The sequence below is a fragment of the Cupressus sempervirens genome, chromosome 4 (assembly GCF_028749045.1).
Source record: "Cupressus sempervirens isolate cs-2001-9-10 chromosome 4, ASM2874904v1, whole genome shotgun sequence".
NCBI classification, from domain to species: domain Eukaryota; kingdom Viridiplantae; phylum Streptophyta; class Pinopsida; order Cupressales; family Cupressaceae; genus Cupressus; species Cupressus sempervirens.
In genome coordinates, this window is record NC_143121.1 from 302,549,421 (window position 1) to 302,573,515 (window position 24,095).

At 33.7% G+C, this 24,095-nt stretch overlaps 1 protein-coding gene across 1 annotated transcript in view; it reads left to right on the plus strand.

Moving 5' to 3' along the window:
• Positions 1–9,552, plus strand: part of LOC149561208 (ATP-dependent DNA helicase homolog MER3-like) — a 201,601-nt gene extending 192,049 nt beyond the window's left edge. Inside the window, exons 18-28 of the mRNA XM_089825018.1 lie at positions 5,824–5,949; positions 6,060–6,256; positions 6,332–6,520; positions 6,668–6,919; positions 7,221–7,270; positions 7,413–7,430; positions 7,538–7,620; positions 7,759–7,963; positions 8,057–8,100; positions 8,235–9,099; positions 9,186–9,552. Of these exons, the coding sequence (XP_089681144.1) occupies positions 5,824–5,949; positions 6,060–6,256; positions 6,332–6,520; positions 6,668–6,919; positions 7,221–7,270; positions 7,413–7,430; positions 7,538–7,620; positions 7,759–7,963; positions 8,057–8,100; positions 8,235–9,099; positions 9,186–9,294 (2,138 nt within the window). The 3' untranslated portion in view covers positions 9,295–9,552. The remainder of the gene's footprint in view (positions 1–5,823; positions 5,950–6,059; positions 6,257–6,331; positions 6,521–6,667; positions 6,920–7,220; positions 7,271–7,412; positions 7,431–7,537; positions 7,621–7,758; positions 7,964–8,056; positions 8,101–8,234; positions 9,100–9,185) is intronic.
• The last annotated feature ends 14,543 nt before the right edge of the window (positions 9,553–24,095 follow it).

Sequence of the window (24,095 nt, forward strand, 5' to 3'; positions counted from 1 at the left end):
GATTGAATCATTTATCAACACTTTAGATCAATATCATATTCCAACATCATTTTCTAAGAATAATTTGCATATGAAAATCATTTACAAATATGTATCATTCATTTTACTATAACCACTTCTCTAATTACAATCTTTTCAAGAATAGTAGCCACATTAATAATTCATATCATATGTATCATAACAACTTACACATACATTAATCAAGTTTGTACGATTGAATCTAAGTCTATAATGAGATGGGGTATTACATTATTGCAGAGCTGGACAACAGACATATTGAAGACCTGCATTTTTCTGCTAGCCCTGTGAGGGGTCAGCTATCATTCACGTGAATCAATTCAAGCATAGCATACAACAAAAAGGTAGACTTGCAGCTGGATTGGTGTGGCACAATTTGGTTGCAGCATTGATTGACTATGTTTTGCTATCAGAAGTTTGGCATTAACATGGGGCAGGGAGAAGCTGATCAGCTGCACACAATTTTCTTTTCCAGACGTCCTGCATCCATCATCGAATTATCAAGGAGATATCTTCCTATACGATCAACATCCAACTCCATTGGAAAACGTGGTGTTCCCAGGCTCCAGCAAACACGTGGAGTCAATGGAAGATGTATATACCTTCTTTGGGATAGAATTCTGCCAATTAGAGGACTGTCCATTGTTTTCAGAATTGGAGAACATTGTCAAATCAGGTTCCTGCTTGTTCTTTAATCATTTCAGAATTACTTGTAATTTGATGGATGTAATAAATTGAAAATTCATAATTCAAATTGCTGCTTTTTACATTATCATTTTGTGATTTAATCTATGTGCTAAGAATGCGAAGACACTTATTCTGAAAAAACAAAGAAATCAAAAGTAAGAAACACAAAATTCGAAAAACATTCTTAATTTCACCCTGCCAACGAAAGAAGGGTTAGAAGGGGTTTTTACATTATTCAAACCAATTTGCATCGTGTGGCATGCAAGGATCAAAAATACAAAAAGGGGTAGAGAAGTTGTGGGATGTAGCACCCAAGTGCACTGACTTGGATATTACCATTCAAGATCTTGCTAGAGCCACTTTGCTTGGTGTGGATGATGACGAGGACATGGCACTTGGTGGATCTAGTGCTAGTAGAACTGGTCTAGGTGATAATGAGGATCTGTAGAAAATGGAAGTCCTATAGACAATGATTGTAATGTCCCCAATTTTAATGTAATAATTAAATTAAATTACTTAATTAACTGGTCCCAGAATTTAAGTAATATAATAAAAGGACCTTTAATTAGTTACTTTAATTAATTAATATGGGGCCCAAGTCAATATTTGTATTTGTGGTTTCGATTGATTTAATATATCTTGAACCTATTTTTATTTTAGTTTCCATTAGTAAGTGTTGTTGTCGACTATCTTTGTACACCTTCGGAAAGGTTTTCCCCGACGGATATTTAAGCATGGCTTGTAGGTAGTCATAGGTATGCATTTTGGATTATTTTCTTTGTACTGCAAATTGCCATTGGGATTCTCTATTATTTACCATTTCGGAAGTGAAATACCTTCCCTATTTGGCTTTCTGGTTACGGTGGGATTCAACCCTCAGTCTATTCTGTTCTACATTACTTGCTCGGATCTAGCAAATCCGTGCATCATTTTTGTTATAGATTCATTTATATATATAGTTATATATCTTTGGGTTCCATTGCTCTGGCATTGATTGATTGGCAAATACATGTTCTGGCATCTTGTTCGTAACTCATTCTGTATTCACTGTATGGCTCCTACATACCTCGTGGCGTAACAAAACATATTGTACGACCTTCAAGAAGGAACCGTACAACCTCCAGAAGAAATTGTACAACCTCCAAAAGGAATTGTACGACCTCCAAGTAGAAATCGTACGACCTCAAGAAGAAACCATACGGTCTTCAAGAAGCAACTGTACGACCTCTAGAAGCAATCGTATGACCTCCAAGTAGAAACCATACGACCTCTAGAAGCAACCGTACGACTTCCAAGAAACAACCGTACAACTACTAGCATACACTCGGAATAAAACATTACAGTGCTATCAAAGTTGGTGATTCTGCTAGCCTGTTGGGAGAATGGAGAGCTTTAACTTGGATAATACTATGGCTCATTTTCCAGCCGATTGGAGGGTACATCTGTTAGTCGAATACTCCAAGAACACTTTTGTGTGCCAACTATTGGATGGTCAAGTATAGGATGATAGATACCAAGTGGTTGGCGAAATCATTTACCACAAAGACAGAATTTGCTTGGTACCTGAGACCAAGATAAAGGAAATTCTAAAGGAAGGTACTTGCACAAATATCATTGAACCAATGCTCGACAATCAACTTGATGGAAATTTGGGTTCTACCAATGACCCTCCGAATAAGTAAGCTCTACCGGTAGTTGTTCAGCCTCGTGATGCAGATTCGATTGAGGATTATTTGCAGGAGCAATCTTTACAATTGGTTGATTATGAAGTCTATTCCCCAATGACAATCATGATGGATTACACAGATGAATTTCAAGTTTGGGATCTTGGTGCCTCCGGACAAGACAATATTTATATTAAAGTGGTGCAACAAAAGTTTGACGACAATGTGGTGTTGCAGAGGATTGATGTCATTTCACTTGTCTCGCCTGGACGTGTGATTCGGACCTTGGAGTTGTTGGTGTTTTGTCTGATGATGGATGTCTTTGGGCAGCGAGGATTTGTAATGTCTCCAATTTTAATGTAATAATTAAATTAAAGTAATTAATTAACTAGTCCCAAAATTTAAATAATATAATAAAAGGACCTTTAATTAGTTACTTTAATTAATTAATATAGGGCCCAAGTTAATATTTGTATTTGAGGTTCCGATTGATTTAATATATCTCGGACCTATTTTTATTTTAGTTTTTGTTGGTAAGTGTTGCCATTGGCTATCTTTGTACACCCTCGGAAAGGTTTTCCCCAACAGGTATTTAAGCATGGCTTGTAGGTAGTCATAGGGAGGCATTTTGGATTATTTTTTGTGTACTGTGAATTCTTGTTGGAGTTCTCTATTGTTCGCCATTTCGGAAGTGAAAGACCTTCCCTATTTGGTTTGTCCGGTTTCGATGGGATTCAACCCTCACCCTATTCCGTCACCTGTAACACTTCGCTCGGATCTAGCAAATCAGAGCACCATCTATCTGCGAATATTAATTGAATATGCCTGTGTTCAATTTTCATTATTTGGATCTCATCTTGCTCATGGTTGTATTGTTCAAACTCACTTCCACTACCACCACGTCTTCTTCCGTACATCTACACAAACATACAGACTCTGGATTGGCACACAGTCATTTCGTAGTAACATTGTACAGCCCATCCTGTACGGATCGTACTGTACGACTCATTGTAATATTGTATAGCCTCACAAGCTTGCATTCACTTGTCCCCCTCACCATACATAATCTGTGCTCCATTACCAACACCGTACAATCATACTCCCATACCGTACGACTCTTCATAATAGTATCATATTGCCACCGTACAACAAATTCTACCATCAACACTAGCATATGGTCACCTCCATTAGCATCTTTGGTAAATAATCAATAGTAGGGTTATGAAAGAAGGGAAAACGGAACATTACAATGATTTTTTTGATAATCTGATTGATGATTGATCAAAACTTTGATTATATGTGAACATTAAACTTTGATCATGTTTCAACTTTCAAATTCTCGTGAACTATATTTCAGAAATTCAATGCAGCGATTTTCATTAGGATAACAAAGTCACGTTTTAATGTTTATCTTTGGCATATGTATTGATCAATGATCAAGCATCATACTATGAACTGATTTAGTTATACTATGAAATGATTTAGTTTTACAATTCTGTATATTTCTCTTCATTTTTTGTATATATATATACGCAAAAATAATAAAAATCAAGAGAAATATGCACGAACCCCTAAGAACCATAATAATAAGCTTTTTTTTCCGCAAGCCTATGAACCATGTTCTTGTACCTGAACCCATCCCCATACTTGAACCTGTAACTAAGGTTATCTTGGACCTCTTTTGCAAATTGTTCATGATGTATATCCTCAATAGTTTGGTTGATGAGACTTAAGCCTTATTGCCTATGTGCAACTAGGCTTTGGACCATCCCTAGTGGGCATGCCCAAGACATGTGGCCTTGTATCATGACAATTTCTGCACTTGAATGGAATGTTTAATCATGTTTTTGCTCCCATTCCAATTCATCTAGATGTAGGATGGACTTATCTAGTAATGGGGTTTCAAGATCTATATTGGCACAGAAACAAGCAGAAATGGGAATGCCTGGATTGCTGGTTATTTCTGAACGTGGAATATATTCTACAATCAAACTAGTTTGTTGTGCAGTTGCTCTTGCTTTTATTTACTTTGCAGCAGAAGGTAGACCAAGACCGGGGTAGTGCTAAGAATAAATTTAGTGGAGTTGAAGCTTAGATTGTAATGCTTCATGAACAGTCCAATTCTGCCTAGGAACCATGGTGGTCCTTGAATATTTTTTCTTCAACTTTGCTGCAAAAATGGGCAAATAATATAATTTGGGCATGAGTAGGGACTACACTCTCAAAGGTTCCTGTTCTCCTAGTTCTAGGCTTTTTGAGGATTTTAGGTTCCGGAAAACCTTCTCTCCTTTATGTGGGGTGAAAAGGTCCTCTAGTTCTACCAGTTCTTTTGGGCATTCCAGGTCTGTCAGACCCCTTACCAGCTTCTTGCACCGACGACACTCCTCTACAAGCTCACAAAGACAGATCAGAGCTTCTATCCATCTGCAGTCGTATCCTTCTGTGACTGATTTCTTTTTGCCAAGAAAGGATTCCTAGTCCTTGTTTTGGCCTCTCTCTTTGTATCTTTTCTTCTGCTTAGTTTTGTTGTATGCTTTTCTCAGACACTGTTTGGTACTCCTGCTGTTGTCAGCTTTCTTGTTGTAATCCTCCAGTCCGATAGACCTTTTGGTGGTCTTTTGTTGGACAAATATTATTATCTTATCTAGGAAACAAAAGATTAAGGCTTTTCTTTCGAGTAACTTCTATTTCATTTTTAGTTAAATTTATCTTTGATGGATCTGCAACAATGCGAAATCAGCCATTTTCCTTCACACGGAAATGTGGATGGCATTATGTGCTCTTTGCAGCAATTTGTGGGCACTTTCTCAGATCAGAACTGTTGTTCGGGCTGCTCAGATGAAGCAGTGTTTTTGTATGGTTGCTTTTCAATGGAGGCAACTGTGGCCTCTTTTTTGCTGACTTTATAAGGTGAATCAAAAGATCTAAATGCTGGAGTTCCATAGGAAAATGGTGTAAACATGAAAGGAAATGAACCTGATAGTTGTTACAGGGCGCATAAGAACCTCCAAAGAATGAGAATACTGTTCTTCCATCTTGGATATAGCTATAAAGATTATTTTATGTACTTTGTTGATGGTTTCTTTATAACGTTGTGACATTGTAGGACCGTAGCAATGCAGAATGCACATTCCATCTCTTAAGGTTTTGTAGTGGTTTCATATTATTTTGTTTATTTAACAGTGGATAACGAAAACCTCCATATAATTCTTTAGAAGACATATAATCCGTAAAGACAACTAGAGATGATCATAACAGCCCACATGGTGTTAATTTGTGAAGAACACATCCATTGTTGTTCAGAGAAAATTACTTCTTGGGCTTTGCATAATACATCTGTCAGCACCTAGGAGTAGGGTGGTGAATGAAGCCTTATCCATTTCACCTATACCTACTAATATAAAATTTTGACAGTTCATTGAAGCATAAAATTTGACAGCTTTGTCGTGTGCAGAACCAGGAAGATTGATGGCAAAGTATTATCTGAGATTCGACACCATGAAAGAAATCACACAGACACCTGAAAAGTGTAGCATTGAGGATTTGATGCATATCATTTGTCGTTCTGGGGAGCTTAATTGTATGTATTTTCAAAATTTGAACTTAGCATAGATCTATGTGACTATTAATTGAGCGTGTTTGTATTTCAGTACCTGCAAAAATTGACTCTTTCGCTGTAAAAAAAATTAGGGATACAATTGAGACGCAGTGAAAAAAAAATTCTTAATGACATCAATCTTGATAAGACTGAACATTTACGTTTCCACATTCTTGACGCTAGTGGAAAGATTAAGAAGCGGATTCAAACAAGAGAGGACAAAATATTTGTCTTAGCAAATGATTGTTTGTCTGGTGATTCTGCAGTGCACGAACTAACCTTGACTCAGGTTCCTTCTTTTAAAATTTGTTTTTAATGCAATTATTTTCTTTTTACTTGAGTGGCTAACAATTAATGTTTAAAGGACACAAATGCAATATGCTCCAATGGAAGCAGAATTGCCCGTTGCATGAGAGAGTGCTTCTTATTCCAGAAGAGGTACAAGGAGTCAAAAAATGCAATGGTTCTAGCAAAATGTCTGCATCAAAGACTTTGGGATGACAGTACATACCAACTGAAGCAGCTTGTTGGAGTTGGCATGGTGACTGCAAGGGTAATCCAAATGTTATACAAGATTTTAATTTTCCAAATTTACGGACAGTAGTTATGAAATGGTTAAAATGTTGATAAATAAAACCTAAGATTACTTATAAGTTGTTTCTTTTGTATATTTTATTGAATTATCCCTCTTAATGAATAGGCACTGCACTCATCTGGAATTAACACATTTGAGGATCTGGAAAAGGCTGATCCGCGGAAGCTCGAAATAATAACGAGTCGTAAATACCCATTTGGAAACCACATTAAGGAGTCCCTGTCATCTTTGCCACCCAAAATTGATGTCAAAATCGAGGAAATAGACTTTGGAAAGCAAGGACAGCTCAAGCTGATGCTTACATTGACCCGTCTTTCAACACCACATTCACCAAATAAAAAGCATTTTGCTGATCTGGTATGGAAATTCTTCCTTCCACTAAACCAACTGGGATACAAACCAATGATGCTTACAAAAGAGATGTTATGGATTGTCACATTAGAGAATCTGATAAGATTTAATAATATTCAGACTCCATCTTTGAGTTTTTGGTTCCCTTATTTGTTTCTAGATTAAAGTTTATTCAATATCTAACCTTCTCTTCCATCAAGCTTCAGATTTTTCATGAATTATGCTCTCCAAAGTAGTTCTTTGCGCTGAGCATATTGATTCTGCAACCAAGCTTTGGCATAACTGACACTTTTCAGTCATTATGTAGCTTGTTGGAGGTGAAGAGGATAACTTAATTCTATTCCATGAAAGAATCAGGTATAGTTCTTCATCCTTTGTGTATGGAGGATGGCATTATAATAAATTTTGAGTTATGTCCAGTTTTTTTATGAACATTGTGTATTATTGCCTTATCTTTAAAATTTTCTGATGATTTTTTTCTTTTGTATGTTGCAAACAGACTTGATGAATTCCCCAGGTGAAGGCAGATTCTGAGCCACATAGTTATGTTTAAAATTAAACTTGAAGGTTGAGATATGACAGATCATTTATCTTGTCATGCCTTGTCGCTTTCCTGTATTGCAGCCCCTATAATGTGACAGTTTACAAATCAACAGTACAGGATACAGTACCTGATATAAAAGTCGATCTCATATCTGAAGAATATGGTAATATCTATTTCAATGTAGTCAACCATTCATTTCTACTAGTTCCTGATGAGGATGCAATCCATGAATATCAACTATTGACAATCAAACAGACTTGAGGCTAACAATTTCCCGTTTTTTTGTTAATTCAATATTCAGTTGGAATTGATCTTCACAAGAAATTTGTCAGAAGCAAGCAACCAGGTGCAGAAAGATGTAGAGACAAGGTGGGCGGAGGCTCAGGCACTGCAGAGGTTCAATCAATTTCTGGAATCCAGAATGGTTGGAAGAAAGAGAAGAAGTTGAATCTTGCACACTTATGTACTGATGACCGTAGTACAATTACCGATGAATCATGTTCGACGTAAGCAACTATTCATTTTTCTTACAATCTATGATTCCTCTCCATTCAAAGAACGAACTTCTCATTTTGCACTTGGATTCCAATGTAATGTAGGCCAACATTTAATCTCTTTCCAGAAATCGACAACGCAAATGAAGGTACATTTTACAGCTTGTTTTGCTTTCGTGGTTTCAGAATAGTGCAACTTTTTTAGGAACAATAAAAGGACACGATCACATTGGTTGTAACATTGAGGAAAAAGCTGATCCTCTTGTGGGTGACTGATACAAAGGATCTGAAATAATGGAAGAATTTGCAACCAATGATCATACAGTAGACTTTTCAAAACATGAAAAGACAAATAAAGAAACGGTTTCAGGGGAGAGAATCTTTGAACACATCCGTAGAAAAGCAAAAAGATTGCCAACATTTGGAACATATCAGGATAGCAACTGTCCAAAGCTTCATTTTGATTCTGCCATCCAATCTGAAATTTCCAATTTAAGCACATCATTGGAAAGAGCAAAACAATATATTTCTGATTTCAATCCAGTTGTGAAGAGGACAAAGGAAGACAGCCCATGCACAAGAAGTTTTCGGCATCGAGAAAGCACAGATACTCCTGAACCGGATTGCAATGAGATGGCTATAGAATTTCAATATCAGGAGATGGGTATCACAGATAGCTTTACACCATCTACATTCACCGGGAATTGTCCTCAGATTCAGTCCACAGAAACAATGAGCAATCCACAAAATCAAAGTAACAAAAGTAATATTATACATTTAGAACACAACTTTTCCACTGATAGCGGTTCTATTATAACAATGGAAGATTCACGATCCAGCGGATCAGCTGCTGTAGAAGATGATACTGAAATTTCTGCAGATGTTAACTTTCTTCAGTCTCTTGGCGGTGCGCAATCTCCAGGTGGTGCATATGAACATAATTTGTTGGACTTCTCGTCCATGGATGAAGAACTTCAGGATAAAGCCTTTGAATTGGAATCTGAAGGCAAACAAGCTGAAGGAAAAGACATTAAAAATCACGATCTTTTTTCTACTACCACAACCTCAAGTAGCAAGGTAACATTACAGAATGAAGATACATGTGGGATAGCCGAGGAAACGTATTTGCATAAGGAAAATTCTCTCAGGTATACCTGACGAAATCTTTTTTGCGTTTTACTTATTGACAAATAAGATATCTTACTGGTACGTAATCCAAAGAACTATTTTGCAGATTGTACAAAGTCTCATTTGAATCTCAGGATCTTTCCACTTCATTACAGTTCCAGGATAATGAAGGATCGTCATTCATGGGATGCCAAAGTGTATTTTCATTTCTCTGAAATAGTTTTAAGTGTCCAGGGTTAATACATGAATATTTTATGTTACAGACTAAAAGAACTATTATGATATATCGACCATTGCAGTCTGTGTTGTAGAATTTCTTATGGAGTGAGACACTCCCAGTGTATAGCCGAGGCCAGGTGCCTTTTATCTGACGCTAATGTTGTCGTAGTTAGGCAGATTAATAAAGCACATTCATAATCTTTGAACCCTATTTTTATAATACAACGACCAAATCTCTCTTTCCCTCCCTCTCATACTTCTTATTTCTATCTTCGTTATATTTTAATTCAAATTACTAAAAGTTATATCTGAAGTACTATTATTGCTTAAGATTTGATTAGACAAAATCTATTAAAGAGGCTTCAAAGACTGAAAATTTCATGTTAAAAATATGCTTTAATTTTGTTAGATTTATTCACCCATATAACAATACTATTAGAGTAACTATCATATTTATCTCTTTCATAAATCTCTTTGTAATCTCTATCTTCTTATTTCTATCTTGACTATATTTTAATTCAAATTAATAGAAATAATACTATGTAGATCTTAAGTTCTACTATCACTTAGTTAAGATTTGATTAGAAAAATTCATTAAAGAAAATTCAAAGACTTAAATTTAGTGTTTAAAAATCTATTTAATTTTAGTAATTTTTAGTCAGCCACATAACAACACTATTAGAAAAATTAGTTCATATAATATGTTTGTGAAGTAATTATAATTTCTCAAATTCTAAGTTGGACTTTAAGAAGATGCACATGAGCTAGGGAAAAACTTTATGCGAGGTTCTAAAGTATAATCAATATTCTAAAATGGTTTCATATAAGCTTCTACATTTGATAGATATGGAAAGTGAATCTAAAGGATTAGGATATAGGGAAGATATCAGTTTCTTGCTAATTATAACACTTCTTAGTTTTCCTTTAGTTCTCACCATTTAATTAAATATAGAATAAAATATTTTCTTAATTTAATTGTTGTATTGTACTTTTTAATTTGAAATAGGAAATATTTATATTTCATATTAGTTTATTTTTTCTAACTCAACATTTTTACAACTTTAAAAGAAATGTGGTATGTATAGAATAAATATATTGACAATTTAGGATGTACATGAATACAAAGAGGGTTGTTAATTTATGAATGATCAAATTGGAAATGAAGACACAATAACAACATACAATACATGAGAGATATTGAAGGCATTTTATAGATGAAAAAAATAAAACATGGAAGAGCTAAATCAAATTTGTTAAATTTTGATTTCAAAATAAATAATTTAATATTTATGTAATTGAAAAAAAACAATTTATAATTTATTTTTATTGAAAGGGTTGTTGGATTTGGATAGATTTGAAAATGGGATTACCAAAAGCAATCATAAATAAAGGTCAAAATAATTATCTAAAATAAAAATCTTGGATTTATTTTTATTTTTAGACTTAAGCTCTATATGCAACTCTCATATACATATTGGTAAGAACATATTTCTTGTCAATGGAGTTATGAAAAGAAAAAGGTCTAATTAAATAACAAAAATAAGAGATGATTGACTTAACTAAGGTTGACCTCCAAATTTGTATGACAATTTATGTTAGATGGTATATTAGATTGTTGTTGAATAGGTGAATGGTCTAAGCTAAATTATTTATAAGTGAATGCCTTTGAAAACATTTATTTTGTATGGCAGTTGGAACACAACTTCAAGCCACTTAATTAAATAAGAGTTTTTGAAGACAAATCTAGTTATTCAATGCCAATATAAAAATTATTCAAGTAAATATGAGCTTCCAAATATGTTTTAGGCTATTTGGTGTTAGTGTAGATAGGGCTATTTTATATCTAATAAATCACCTTGTTTAGGTTAATCCATTCATACTAGTTAAATCTTTACCTAGATATTTGTATTATTTTTGCCTTATTTCATGGAGATGAAATACATGTACCCTCTTTGTACACATTACATACACACTTGTCATATTCGCAAATGTAGGTTGCACATTTCGAGGAATCAACAATCATCTAGTCTTATCTTCCTACCTTCTCTAGTCCACTTATTAATGCAAGATTGTTATTATATTATATATTTATCATAGCATTGATAGACATACTTGATTTATGTTAGTTCTCTGGTGGAAGGTTATCCTGATGTTTCTTTTAGATCATGATTTCTTCAAGAAATTAACTATCAATTGGAAAATATACATGTTATGCACCAAAGATTGTGAAGATCAATCTATATTGAATAATTGATCAAATGACGATATAAAAATCTTGGACAATTGTAAATTGAGAATCTAAAGCTTATATGCAATTTTGAAAATTAATTTACCTTAATGTGGAAAACTACGATTAAATCTTTCTTAATGATCCCAACAATTAACTTGCATATCACACATAATTAACTTATTTGATATGAGATATATCAACAATAAATAAAGCATATCATCACTATAGGATAGCAACAATGATACATAAATCATAGTCATAAAAACACCACAGAGTTGTTGAACAAGCCAAATAACTGGGGTGGGGGGTAGGGAGGGGGCGGTGAATAAATTATTCCAAAACACTTTCTTCAAACTTTATTGAACCTATAAGCACTAAAAGAACTCATAAACTTATAATAGCAATCAATAAGAAAACATGAACACCATAACACCAAAATTTACTTAGAAACCCAAGTTAGGAAAAACCAAGGAGAAGCTAATTCTCTTGAGATGACACCAATGGGTTACAAAAGGACTCACTATAATTTAGCTCACTGTCGGTTGAGCCAACTACCAAAAGATATAAAAGAGACTAATTGCCGATAGAAATAGACTCACTACCAATACAATTATAAATATAGCTAGAATAAAATAAATGAAATTGAATCCACAATTGAAGTCACTGTCACTGACAATCTCCAATATAAAAAATGATGTAACATTCTATTACCGATTGCATCAACTCGCAAGAACTTCAACATATAGCCTTTCCTTGTTAGATTTGCATCCACTTTGCATGTTACAAGAATATAAACATCACAAGTACACTCTAATAGATGGGATCATCACTCTTCTTATATTGCTTGATGCTAACAATCATGTCGGCTTAAAGTGATTTGAAATAGGTCATATCAAAGTGTTCCTGTGGTGGTACAAGATTAAACACAAACCACCTTGCTCAATACAACATGCCTCACCTATATCAAAATATTAGACCTCCAAGATCTTCAGTACCAAAAGATAATATCTATAGGTTATGACTACCATGACTAAAGCACACTTAATGCTTCCTAGATAGGACTGAACCCAAATGAATGCTCCATAGTATGTTGCACACTAATAGGACTATCATCAACACAAATAAGGATAAATAATAAAAAGAACATCCTTCAGTGCATGCTTTTATTGATATACCAAAGATAACAATACTCACTTCTATTGATACAATAAAACATTAAAATTGTCAATGTGCCACATCTTTGCATTGGATATGTTGACATCAATGACAACTATAAATAACAATAATATGAATAATCTAAACCTCATGTTCTAACAACCTCCCATTTGTAATTGATGAAAATATTCACCGATAAAATAGAAGACAAATTTGCAAAATATATCAACATCAAAGTCTTTTGACCTTTGACAACCAGGATAAAGGGTCACGAAACTCCCCCTTACTAGCTCACTCTTCTCCTCCCAATAGGAAGTTATTGTCCTACATTTTGTCATCGCAAAATGTTGGTAACAACACGAAACTTTTTCAAGCTAGTTTCACGTTTCTTTAAGCTTGAATTTGATATTCAATTGCTTAATGTTGATCGATTGATCCATTTCAATTCGTATATCAAATCCTTTTACTGAAGGCCTTCGTCAAGTCTTTTTCGTTTTACTTTTTGTCGAGTCTTTAATGCTTGATTTTTGAAGCCTTCATCGTCTGTTCTTTGCTTTTGAGTTTGCATTTGTTGGTTTTTAGTCCTTTGGTTTTGCTCATGTCATCCTTTTCATTTTTCCTTTTGATTCGGTCTAACCTAGAGCTCGATTGGAGTTGTCAGTCAAGAGATATGCCCATTTTAGTGTCTCAAAAGTGGACCTTTTTGGTGCAACAACATGAATTAAAAATATGATGTTATATTTTTTATTTGACTTTCACTTTTTGATAAATATAACTTATATTCACTTTTTGTTATGTTTTTAAGTTACTTTAACTTTAATTTTTTAACTTAAAGTGACTATAGTGCACTTTAAGTTATAATTTTGAGTCGAGTTACTTTTTAATTTTTCACTTAAAGTAACTATATAACTATATAGTTCTAGTTTAGTTTTTTGTTTTAAAATCAAATGCTTATTTAAATGTTACTTTTTAAATGATGTCTATATGTTATATTTTTAAATATGATAGATAAATATTGTTTATGATCCTTTTTGCAATATTTTTATAAATTTAAGTGAATTAAATGACTTAAAGTCATCAAAAGTGGACATTTTACATGTCACTGCATATAAAGTTCACTTTGGTGGACCTTTTTGATGTCATTACATCAAAAGTCCATCATAAGTGGACATTTTTGATGCTGTTGCATCAAAAGTGAAGTTTTATGCTTTTACATCTAAAAAGTGAGATGCATTTTAAAATATGCATCCTCCCCCAGAAGGTCCAATTTTGCTTATGAGCATATTTTAAAACATGTAATAGCACCCAAAAGGTGCGATTTTGATGAGATACATATTTTAAAACATGCAAGTGACCCAATGTAAAGTTTCTGCAAATTCTGTGATCTTTGATCAGACTTGTAGTCAATCTTTTATTGGAGAATAATAACCTTCTTTAGTTTTTATGTATGGAGGAATGATCAACTTTATTCTAATCTAAATCAGTTGTATCACTGCAATATAATCACTGGATATTGTTTCTTGAAGGAGAAGACTGAATTGTAATTGTGTGTCCTCAAAACTTCTAACCTCCCTAAATATCCTTGCTAAAGAGCATGCCCCTCAAAGGGACATGTCCCTTCCTAAGTTAGCATTTATAATCACCCTAGAAGTCGGCGATCTGCAAGAAAAACATAATAATTACTAACTAACACAATGTGTTAGATTAGTTAAAGATTATCAAATTACTCCTTGAGAAGTTGCCGACTCATAAGGGAAGTATGTAATCTAATGCCAACCTTATGATATATTAGGGTAAGAAGATCAAGTGCGGTCTGCACTTCTAGACCTGCAGGTTATCTGGTTATATATACTTAACACTCCCTCTTAACCTGATAATCATATAGAGAGATATCATACCTAGCAACATCAATACATATGAATAAGCAAGAATTAATACTCTATATCTATCTGAATCTGCTTAGTATGTGGTATCATAGAACACATGATACAATGTAAATGTAATATTGCTAAACTTGTGACATGACAAACCACTGCTACTAGTGATAATATACTGGATAAATCTAAAGAGTAATTTAATTTCTTCATTTATCTAAGTTGAGACTCATAGAAATTGGTATTTCTATATCACAACAAGATCCTGGGTTTAAGATCTACCAGAATACAAGATAAACCCAAAGAATACTAAAATTATTCCTTTATCCAAATTGTGACTCATAGACATAACAATGTCAACATCACAATATGATCTAAAACTCATCTAGATCTTACAATAGAACTCTACTATTTATCACGTTATCTAAGAGATCGTCATCTCTCATAATGCCTTTAATACAAGTGTTCATTATCTCAGAGACCATCACCTCTTTAAATAATGAATACAAATGATGGATCCCATAACAGTCAATAGCCTGAAAAAATAAAATACAATTATTTTATTAATAATTAAAAGAGTACAAATGGATTACAACTCAACCATACCAAATCTCCTCCAGAAGTGTTTTATCTTTACTCTAGATAGAGGTTTGGTAAGTATGTCTACTGTCTGATCTGCAATGCAAATGTATTCTAATTTTACAGAATTCCTGTCCACCATATCTCTTACATAATGGTAAGGAATTTCAATATGCTTGGACTTGTCATGGAAAATTGGATTCATTGAAAGCTTGAGGGAACTCTGATTATCACAATGAATAATTGTAGGATTCATGGCTTGCCAAAATAATCCTACAAGTAACTTCCTTAGCTAGATTGCTTCTCAAGAGGCCATTGCTATTGCAATGTATTTGGCTTTTGTGGAGCTTTGAGCTATTGAAGACTACTTTCTACATATCCAAGATATCATAGTTGATCCTAAACTGAAACAACATCCTGAAGTACTTTTTTTGTCTTCAACACTTCCACCCCAACCCAAGTCAGTGAATCCATAAAAAATCTAAAGAAACCTTCTCATATTTGAGTCCAAAATTAAGAGTGCCTTGTAAGTATCTCATAATGTGCTTAGCTACAACTAGGTGAATCTCCTTTGGCTCACACATAAACTGGCTTAAGGCATTAACAACATAGTAAATGTCTAGTCTTGTATTTATTAAGTACATAAGGGACCCAATCATCTGTCTATAGAGAGTAGAATCTATGTAAGGTGATTTTGCTACTACTTCCTTAAGTTTATGTAGATTAGTCTCCATTGGAGAGGAAATAGGCTTACAATTCCACATTCCAAATCTTTTCAAAATGTCTGATGTATACTTCCCTTGATTAAGTATGATATTGTCAGAATTCTACTATACTTCCAGTCCTAGGAAGGAATGGAGTCCAAAATCTTTCATCTTGAATTCTCTAGTTAGATCTTTCTTGCACTAATCTATGTGATGATCATCACCTATTATTAGTAAATCATCAAGACACAGTATTAGAATTACCATATCATCTTTATCTCTTTTATAATATAAATTTGGATCGGCTTCATTCTTGGAGAATCCTAAGCTGGTGAGATACTTATCAATTCTTTCATACTAGGTCCTGGGAGCCTATTTAATCCACCAAGAGCTTTCTTGAGCTTGCAAACAAAAGCATTAGGATCATGAGTTTCAAATCCTTCAGGTTGCTCCAGATATAATTCTTCTAGAATCTTTCCATTTATGAATATTATTTTTACATCCATCTGATGTACTTTCCATCCCTTCAATGCTGCAATTACTAAGACTTCTCTTATGGAGGTATATCTAGCAATAGGAGCAAAGGTTTCTTCATAATCAATCCCTTCCTTCTAAGAAAATCCTTTGGCTACAAATCTAGCTTTATACTTTTCAATGCTACCATCAATAGCATGCTTTATTTTAAATATCCACTTGGAAGAAACAATAGATTTTCCTTTAGGTCTTGGAACAATTTCCCAAACATCATTTTTCATAATAGATTGGTATTCTTCTGTCATAGCTTCTTTCCAAGTTGTATGTTTAATAGCATCAGAAGGATTGGTTTATTCCGTTTTGGATAAATCACTCATGTTTGTTGTATAACTAGAAAATCTTTTAGGTCTTTTTCTTTCTCTGACTGTTCCAGAAGGTGCAACAAAGTCTTGAGCTGCTTGGACTGTTTTAATGGCCCAAAGTGGTCTTTTCTTTGAATTTTGAGTTTCATCTTTAATTTCTTCTAAGTTCTCCCTCTACAACCTAGATTCACTATTTCTTTCAGAACTAGATAAAGGAGAAGGTTTTTCAGAACTTAGGGCTCTTTTGAATGCAAGATCTTCTTCAAAAATCACATCCCTACTAAGTTTAATACTTTTCTTTCTAGTTATGAAAATCCTATATGCCTTAGATGTTTCACTATACCCTACAAAAATACCTTGCCTCCCAGAGGGTTCTAACTTGGTTCTCTTTTCTTTTGGAACATGGATATATACAGGGCACCCAAAAATCCTAAGATGATTTATAATAGGTTTGACCTTAGTAAATACCTTTTTAGAGTTTTATCTCTAAGGTAAGAATGCGAGCTTCTGTTTTGAATATAAACAATAGTACAAGAGGCTTCTACCCAAAGGTAATATTCTAGATTTTGATAAAAAATCATAGCTCTAGCAGCTTCTATAATTGTTCTATTCTTTCTTTTTGCTACCCTATTTTGTTCTAGAATATAAGGAATGTTGTACTCCCTCTTGATCCCTGATTCTTTACAAAATATTTTAAACAAGTCTAAGGTATATCCTCTCCTTTATCAGTTCTAAGGGTTTTAATTTTATGCCCTAAAAGATTTTCAGTTAATGTTTTGAATTCTTTAAACCTCTTTAGGATTTCTTTTGATTCTTTGCATTTTAAGAAGTAAATCCATGTTTTCCTAGATAAGTCATCTATGAACAAAATATAATACCGAAATCCTCCAAGAGAAGGAACAAACATAGGTCCACATAAATCTGAATTAATTAATTCCAAAACATTATTTGTTTTCCTAGTACTATCATGAAATGGACTTCTAGTGTTCTCACCCAGGGTGCACCCTTTGCATATTCTTGAGTGGTCTTTATTTAGTTTAGGCAATTTAGTAACCATCTTCTCCATAGTTGATAAGGTTTTGAAATTTAGATGCTCTAATCTTCTGTGCCATGTTTCATTTATGTCTGTAGCTTCATGAACTAAGGCTTGAATAGGTTGACTAGATTCTGTATTCAATTCATACAAGTATCCTTTTCTCTGACCGATCAACTTCACTTTCTTGACTGAGGAGTTCTTTGCCCAAGTTAATAGTTTTCCAGCCACGAATGTGACATTATGCCCATCATCTTCAAGTATTGTAGTTGAGATTATATTTATTTTAATTCTTGGTACATAGAGTACACCTTTGAGCAGAAGAGTATTTCCTGATTTTAGTTTCAAGGTGCAATTTCCAATTCCTTCAACAGAATGTGCTTAGTTATCACCAATGGTAACTTCATCGTTAACCTTCTTTGATAAGGAGTCTAGAGTTTCTTTGTATCTTGTTATATGTCTAGAAGATTCGCTATCAATTACCCATGCTTTATTTGAAATTTCATTTGACAGTGAGGAGTACAGTACATGATTCTTAGGATCATACGTATCTTCTTCCCTAATAACATTCGTACAGTTTTCTTGTTGTTTAGAATTCTTAGGACAATTAGATCTATACTGTCCAAATTTTTCACATTTGCAACACTTTATTCTAGATAGATCTTTCTTGGGTTTCCCATTCTTTTGATTTATCTTTTTCTTCTTGAAATGCTTCTTTTTGCCTTTACATGAGTTTGTATTAAGAACATGAAGTTCTTCATCTTTTTTTTTCAGTTTCCCTCCTTTCTTTAGTTTTCTAGATTCTTCTTGAAGAAAATCATTCTTAAGTTTGTTGAAGTCGAGAAGATTATCTCTGGCACTTATTCCTTGTGCAAAAGTCTCCCATGAATATGGTAATCCATCTATAGTCATTAGTGTTAATTATGTATCACTAATAACGGTTCCTATACATGAATATATAGTTCATCTCTAATGCTGGCAACCCTTAGGAAGTAAGAATTCATTAATTCTCCTTTCTTTATTTGAATGTCATTTAGTTGTCTTTTTAGTGATAGAACCCTAGTTACATTGTTGACCTCATATGCATTTCGTAATGCATTCATCATATCAAATGCAGTTTGATGTTTTGTACACATGGGTACGCTATCATTTTTTACTCCATCTAATATGATTTGAATTGCTTTCCTATTTCCTTTGCTTCAGATGGATTTATGAGGTTCAACTAATGGTTATTTGGATGCTTTATCAATGAATTGTCTTACATCATTCTCTTCAAGAATCATCATGATTCTGAATTTCTAGGCCTCAATGTTTTCTTTCCATCAAACCTATCCTCGGGTCTGATTGTGTATGCCATTAAAGATAGGAGATAGTATATATATATATATATATATATATATATACTCCATCTAATATGATTTGAATTGCTTTCCTATTTCCTAAGATAGGAGATAGTATATATATATATATATATATATATATATATATATATATATATATATATATATATATATATATATATATATATATATATATATATATATAAAGTCTGATAACTAAAATTTGTAGAGCCTAGGTTCGACTACCAGAGCTCTGATACCATGTAAAGTTTTTGCAAATTCTGTGATCTTTGATCATACTTGTAGTCAATCTTTTATTAGTGAATAATAAACTTCTCTAGTTTTGATGTATGGAGGAATGATCAAATTTATTCTGATCTGAATTAATTGTATCTCTACAATATGATCACTATATATTTTTTCTTGAAGGATCAGACCGAATTGTAATTGTGTGTCCTCAAAAATACAACAATAACCTCCCTAAATATCCTTGCTAAAGGGCATGTCCCTCAAAGGGACATGTCCCTTCCTAAGTTAGCACTTATAATCTCCCTAGAAGTCGGCGATCTGCAAGATAAACATAATAATTACTAACTAACACAATGTGTTAGATTAGTTAAAGATTATCAAATTACTCCTTGAGAAGTCGTCGACTCACAAGGGAAGTATATAATCTAATGCCAACCTTATGATATATTAGGGTAAGAAGATCAAGTGCGGTCTACACTTTCAGACCTGTAGGTTATCTGGTTATATATACTTAACACCCAAAAAGGTTCAATTTTGATCAAAAGCATGTTTTAATATATGCAATGACACTCAAAAATTCTGATTTTGAAGAACATGTTTTTTCCCTCCAAGAACTCGATTTTGATCATAAGTAGAGATTTTTTCAATGGATTTTCTTGAGATTTCTTCTATTGGAGGTGATTTTGTTTGGTAATGATTTATCTTTCATTTAAAATAGATTCAACAAACTAAAAAATGTTTTTGAAAGCTCCCATCTAGGGCACGTTTTTGGAGAAATCAACAAATAAATCCATTTTTGTTTCATTTTTTGACTCCAAAGCAAATTGATTTGGCTTCTTTTTAGGGATTGCATTACATATTGATGCATATTTTGGTGTTTAAACACCAAAACATTATGATCTTGCATCATGTTGAAACACTTTTTTGCTAAAAATGTCCCAAGCATATGTTCTTCCCAACATTGGATCTTGGAGTGATTTTAGGGCACATTTTGACATCTTTTACCAACTTCTCCTTGATTTTTTCCTTCTCCCATTCAAATTTGTGAAAGTTTGAAAGATTCAAACATTTTTGGAGAATTTTTCAAACATTGGAGCATCTTTTCCCTTCATTTTAGGCACATGTAAGTGGACTCTTTCTTTCTTGCTTTTAATTCATGCTTTTCTTGCTTATTTTATGCATGTAATTGCTTGATGATTGCCACTTGTTGAAATTTTTGAAATGGAAAGTGCATTTTTCCTTTAAAATTGAAGTTTTTGTTCTTTTTCATATTTTTTGTTCTTCCCCAAGTCCCAATTTTGAATTTGTGCATTGAAGTGCATTGCATCTTGGCATGTTTGAGTCACTTTCCAAAGGTACATTTTTTCTTTTGTGTTTTGTGCTTTGTGCTTGCTTGCCGATTTTCTCCACTTGGAAAAACTTCAAGTTCATTTCCAAGAACTTGTTCTTGCTTCACTTCATGCAAAAGCATCATCATGGTCCACATTTGGTTTCCATGTCAACACCACACCTCTCACTCAACGAATGCAATTACATGTTTTCCATCTTATTCACCATCCACACTTTCATGTAATCTCATTTTCGGCTTTCATTTTTCAATCATCTCACTTTTTGCATCCATTCACATGACACAATTACACAAAATTCCTTACGTGTAATTGCATCCAAAAGGTCCAATTTTGATTAAAATTCACTTTTTGAAAAGTCAAAAAGATGTCATTTTTATCTCCCTTGTGCTTTGACTTCCCCTTTTGACCAAAAGTGACTATAAAACTTATTATCCCTGTTCCATTTTTAGTTTCTGTCCCTCCATATGCATTTGTGCCTCCATGAGAAAATACACGTTTCTGCATCTTTCTATGCTTTCCATCTCATCCTCCATTTGCACTTACATGTGAAGTTCATCCTCCACCTGCATTCAGATCTCATCTCACCTTCCATCCCCCATTACATGTTGCACTTACATGTAGTCATTTTTTATGCAATAACGTCTTGAAATCCTAAGTCACATGTGAAATCAGGAATTTTCATCTACATGCATTCCAATCACACATTCTCATTTCATTTCATCTTCTATATTTTCACTTTCATAACACTTCATTTTGCATTCTGTTCATTTCATTTTTCATCCATTGCATAGGTATAAGATTTATTCAAGATCTTTTCATTGGATGTACAAGTCTCCAATTTGTTTCCAAATCTTTGTTGGTCACAAATCACCTTTTATGGTGATTTCATTTGATGATGTATTTATGTTTTGGAACTTTTGTGTTGTAGTACAAGCACAAGAAATGTCCTCACCGTCAAAATCCAAAGGTAAAACAAAATATCAATATTATAAAGAATTGGCTCACGTAGCTCCTTTATCAGTCATATTTGTTCTAAACAACATGATGGACACAAAGATTGATTGTGTGGATGTGGCTAATTTTCTACAGAGAGTTGAAGCTCTAGCTAGTCAAGAAATGAAGTGTATCAAGAGAAGCAACATTCACCTGGTGTCTACATTTCCTATGGCTACTATAGAACCCCACTTCATTCTCAGATGTGCACGACATTTTACTCCAAAGATGAAGACTATCAAGGATGTTGATCCTTAAGTCATTGAACAAATTTTAAAGGTTCCACATAAAGCAGAATGTGCATATTTGACCAAAGAATCATCTTTGGCATGCTTGAATGGGCAAAAGGGTGATTATCAGAAGTATGTCAACCTTTACTGGTTAGACAATAAAAGAAGCAACTTTTCTAGTTGGCCAAAGACCATTCTTTAGTCTAACTTCAAACAAGAGTATAAGGATCTTATCATCCTTCTCGAAAAAATATGTGGCCTTAAAGATTTTACTGATTTTAAGTCATGGATGGATAAGTTCATGTTTCAAATCATGGAGAATAAAGAACACATCTTTTGGGGAGAGCTCATTAGCACTACACTTTGCTAGTAGATAGGCAACGTGGGAACATCAATTCCCTTCTATATGAATTCTTACCTTGTTTACATTGTTGCCACCATGGGATCCTTCTCTGGCCCTTCTACTAAGGGAGGTCATCTTTAGGTTCCTATTTGGGAGTACTATGACCAAATCACTTTGGAAAATAGTAAATTTCATTACAGAAGAATCCAAGATGCCTTCTTTGGGCATTTTTAGTGCTTGTTCAATAAACATTTATCTGTAAAAAGAGTATATGATGCAACATGGGAGAAGGTGAACCAATATAGCTATATTTTCATTCAGTTTTCTACTTTCACATACTTGAGAGTTGGATATTTCAAAGGCGATCCATATACCTTACCTAGGTATGCTATAGATCAAATTATTTTGATGGTGTTAGCTAGACAACACATGGACATGCAGAGTGATCATCATGCTATGCATAGGCCTAGTTTCAACATTACCTCAGTTAAACCTTTGGCTATTGGAAATTATTTGATCATTTGTATGTCTAAAGCAAGGAACATGGAAGTAGAGTTGCAGTTGATCACCTTGATGAAGTTTAAGGACATATTTGATTTTGATTACCAAGAGATGAACTCTCAAGTGAAAAGAGCTTACACTCATGTTCATCACATCGAGAACACTTGGATTGATATGAGGACAAAACTTGACATCATGAAGATGGACTACTACAAATTAACCCTGTAGCAGATAATTGATCTCAAAATGTTGGAGATCCCTTAAGATTTCCAAGTTGAAGATGATGGTGACATCTTTGATCCATAATTTCATCAAGTTGACTTTGGTAAGAAGTGTCCTTTTCCTATTCAGTGGCAACAAAAGGAAGGTACATCTATCATGGATAGATTTCAATCCATTTTAGAAAATGCCAACAAATGGTTGAAAAGTAAAGGCCTTAAAAGACTAAATCCTAAGATGGGCTTGGATTGTGGAAGTTTCCGTCCTCCTGGTAGAAAGTCACAACTGGAAATCATAGGAAAATATGACACCTCATCTTTTGATGCTAAGGGTTCCCTCAAATTCAAATTGAAGGGCAAAAAAGGAGCTAATTCATCTCAAATTCCTGAACTGATTCAAGAATTAGAAGATGAATTGGAAATAGAATCTGATAAAGGAGATTTAGATGAAGAAAGGGAAATCATGATCATATCTTCTCAAAGCCTACACAAGCTTGTAAATCTTCTATACATGAAGAGCCTTGTTTGCATGAAGTAGATGACAATGTGGATTCATTCTCCACTATTTTCACTCCTTCCATTCCAGTCTCAGAGGTTAATACCATGGCTCTTCCTATTTCCCCTGTTGTTCCTCGCATCCCTGCACATGAACAATATGAACATTTAGCAAACGTGTTTTAGGATTTTCCAACTCTTACCAATGATCAACTTTCCCAACTTGATACATCTTTAATAGGGTTTGAGCTTTTCATGACATAGTCTTTTTAGCGTGTTCCTATGCCTTTAGTTGTGCAAACTGAATCCTACTCTATTACAATGGAAATATAATCAGGATCAATGCCAATGGTCTCCACTATAACTGCTTCTATAGATGAAAGTTTCAACCTACCTGCATGGTTGAGAAAAATAACAACAAAGAGGAGAAAAGTGGTTGTTCCTCTAAACAATCTTCCTATTAAGAAGACCAAATCCAAATTTTTGAAGAACAAGATTGTTTCCAAAATTTTGGTTGATTTAGATAAAACCAAATTTGTTGAAGTTGTTGAGCCCTTGGTGGATAAAGCTATTGAGGAACTTACTCATTCTGACTACAAGTTTATTAAGGTTGAAATTAAAAAGCAATCACATTTGAGTTGTTTGCAAGATGCTCAAGATGCACTAGC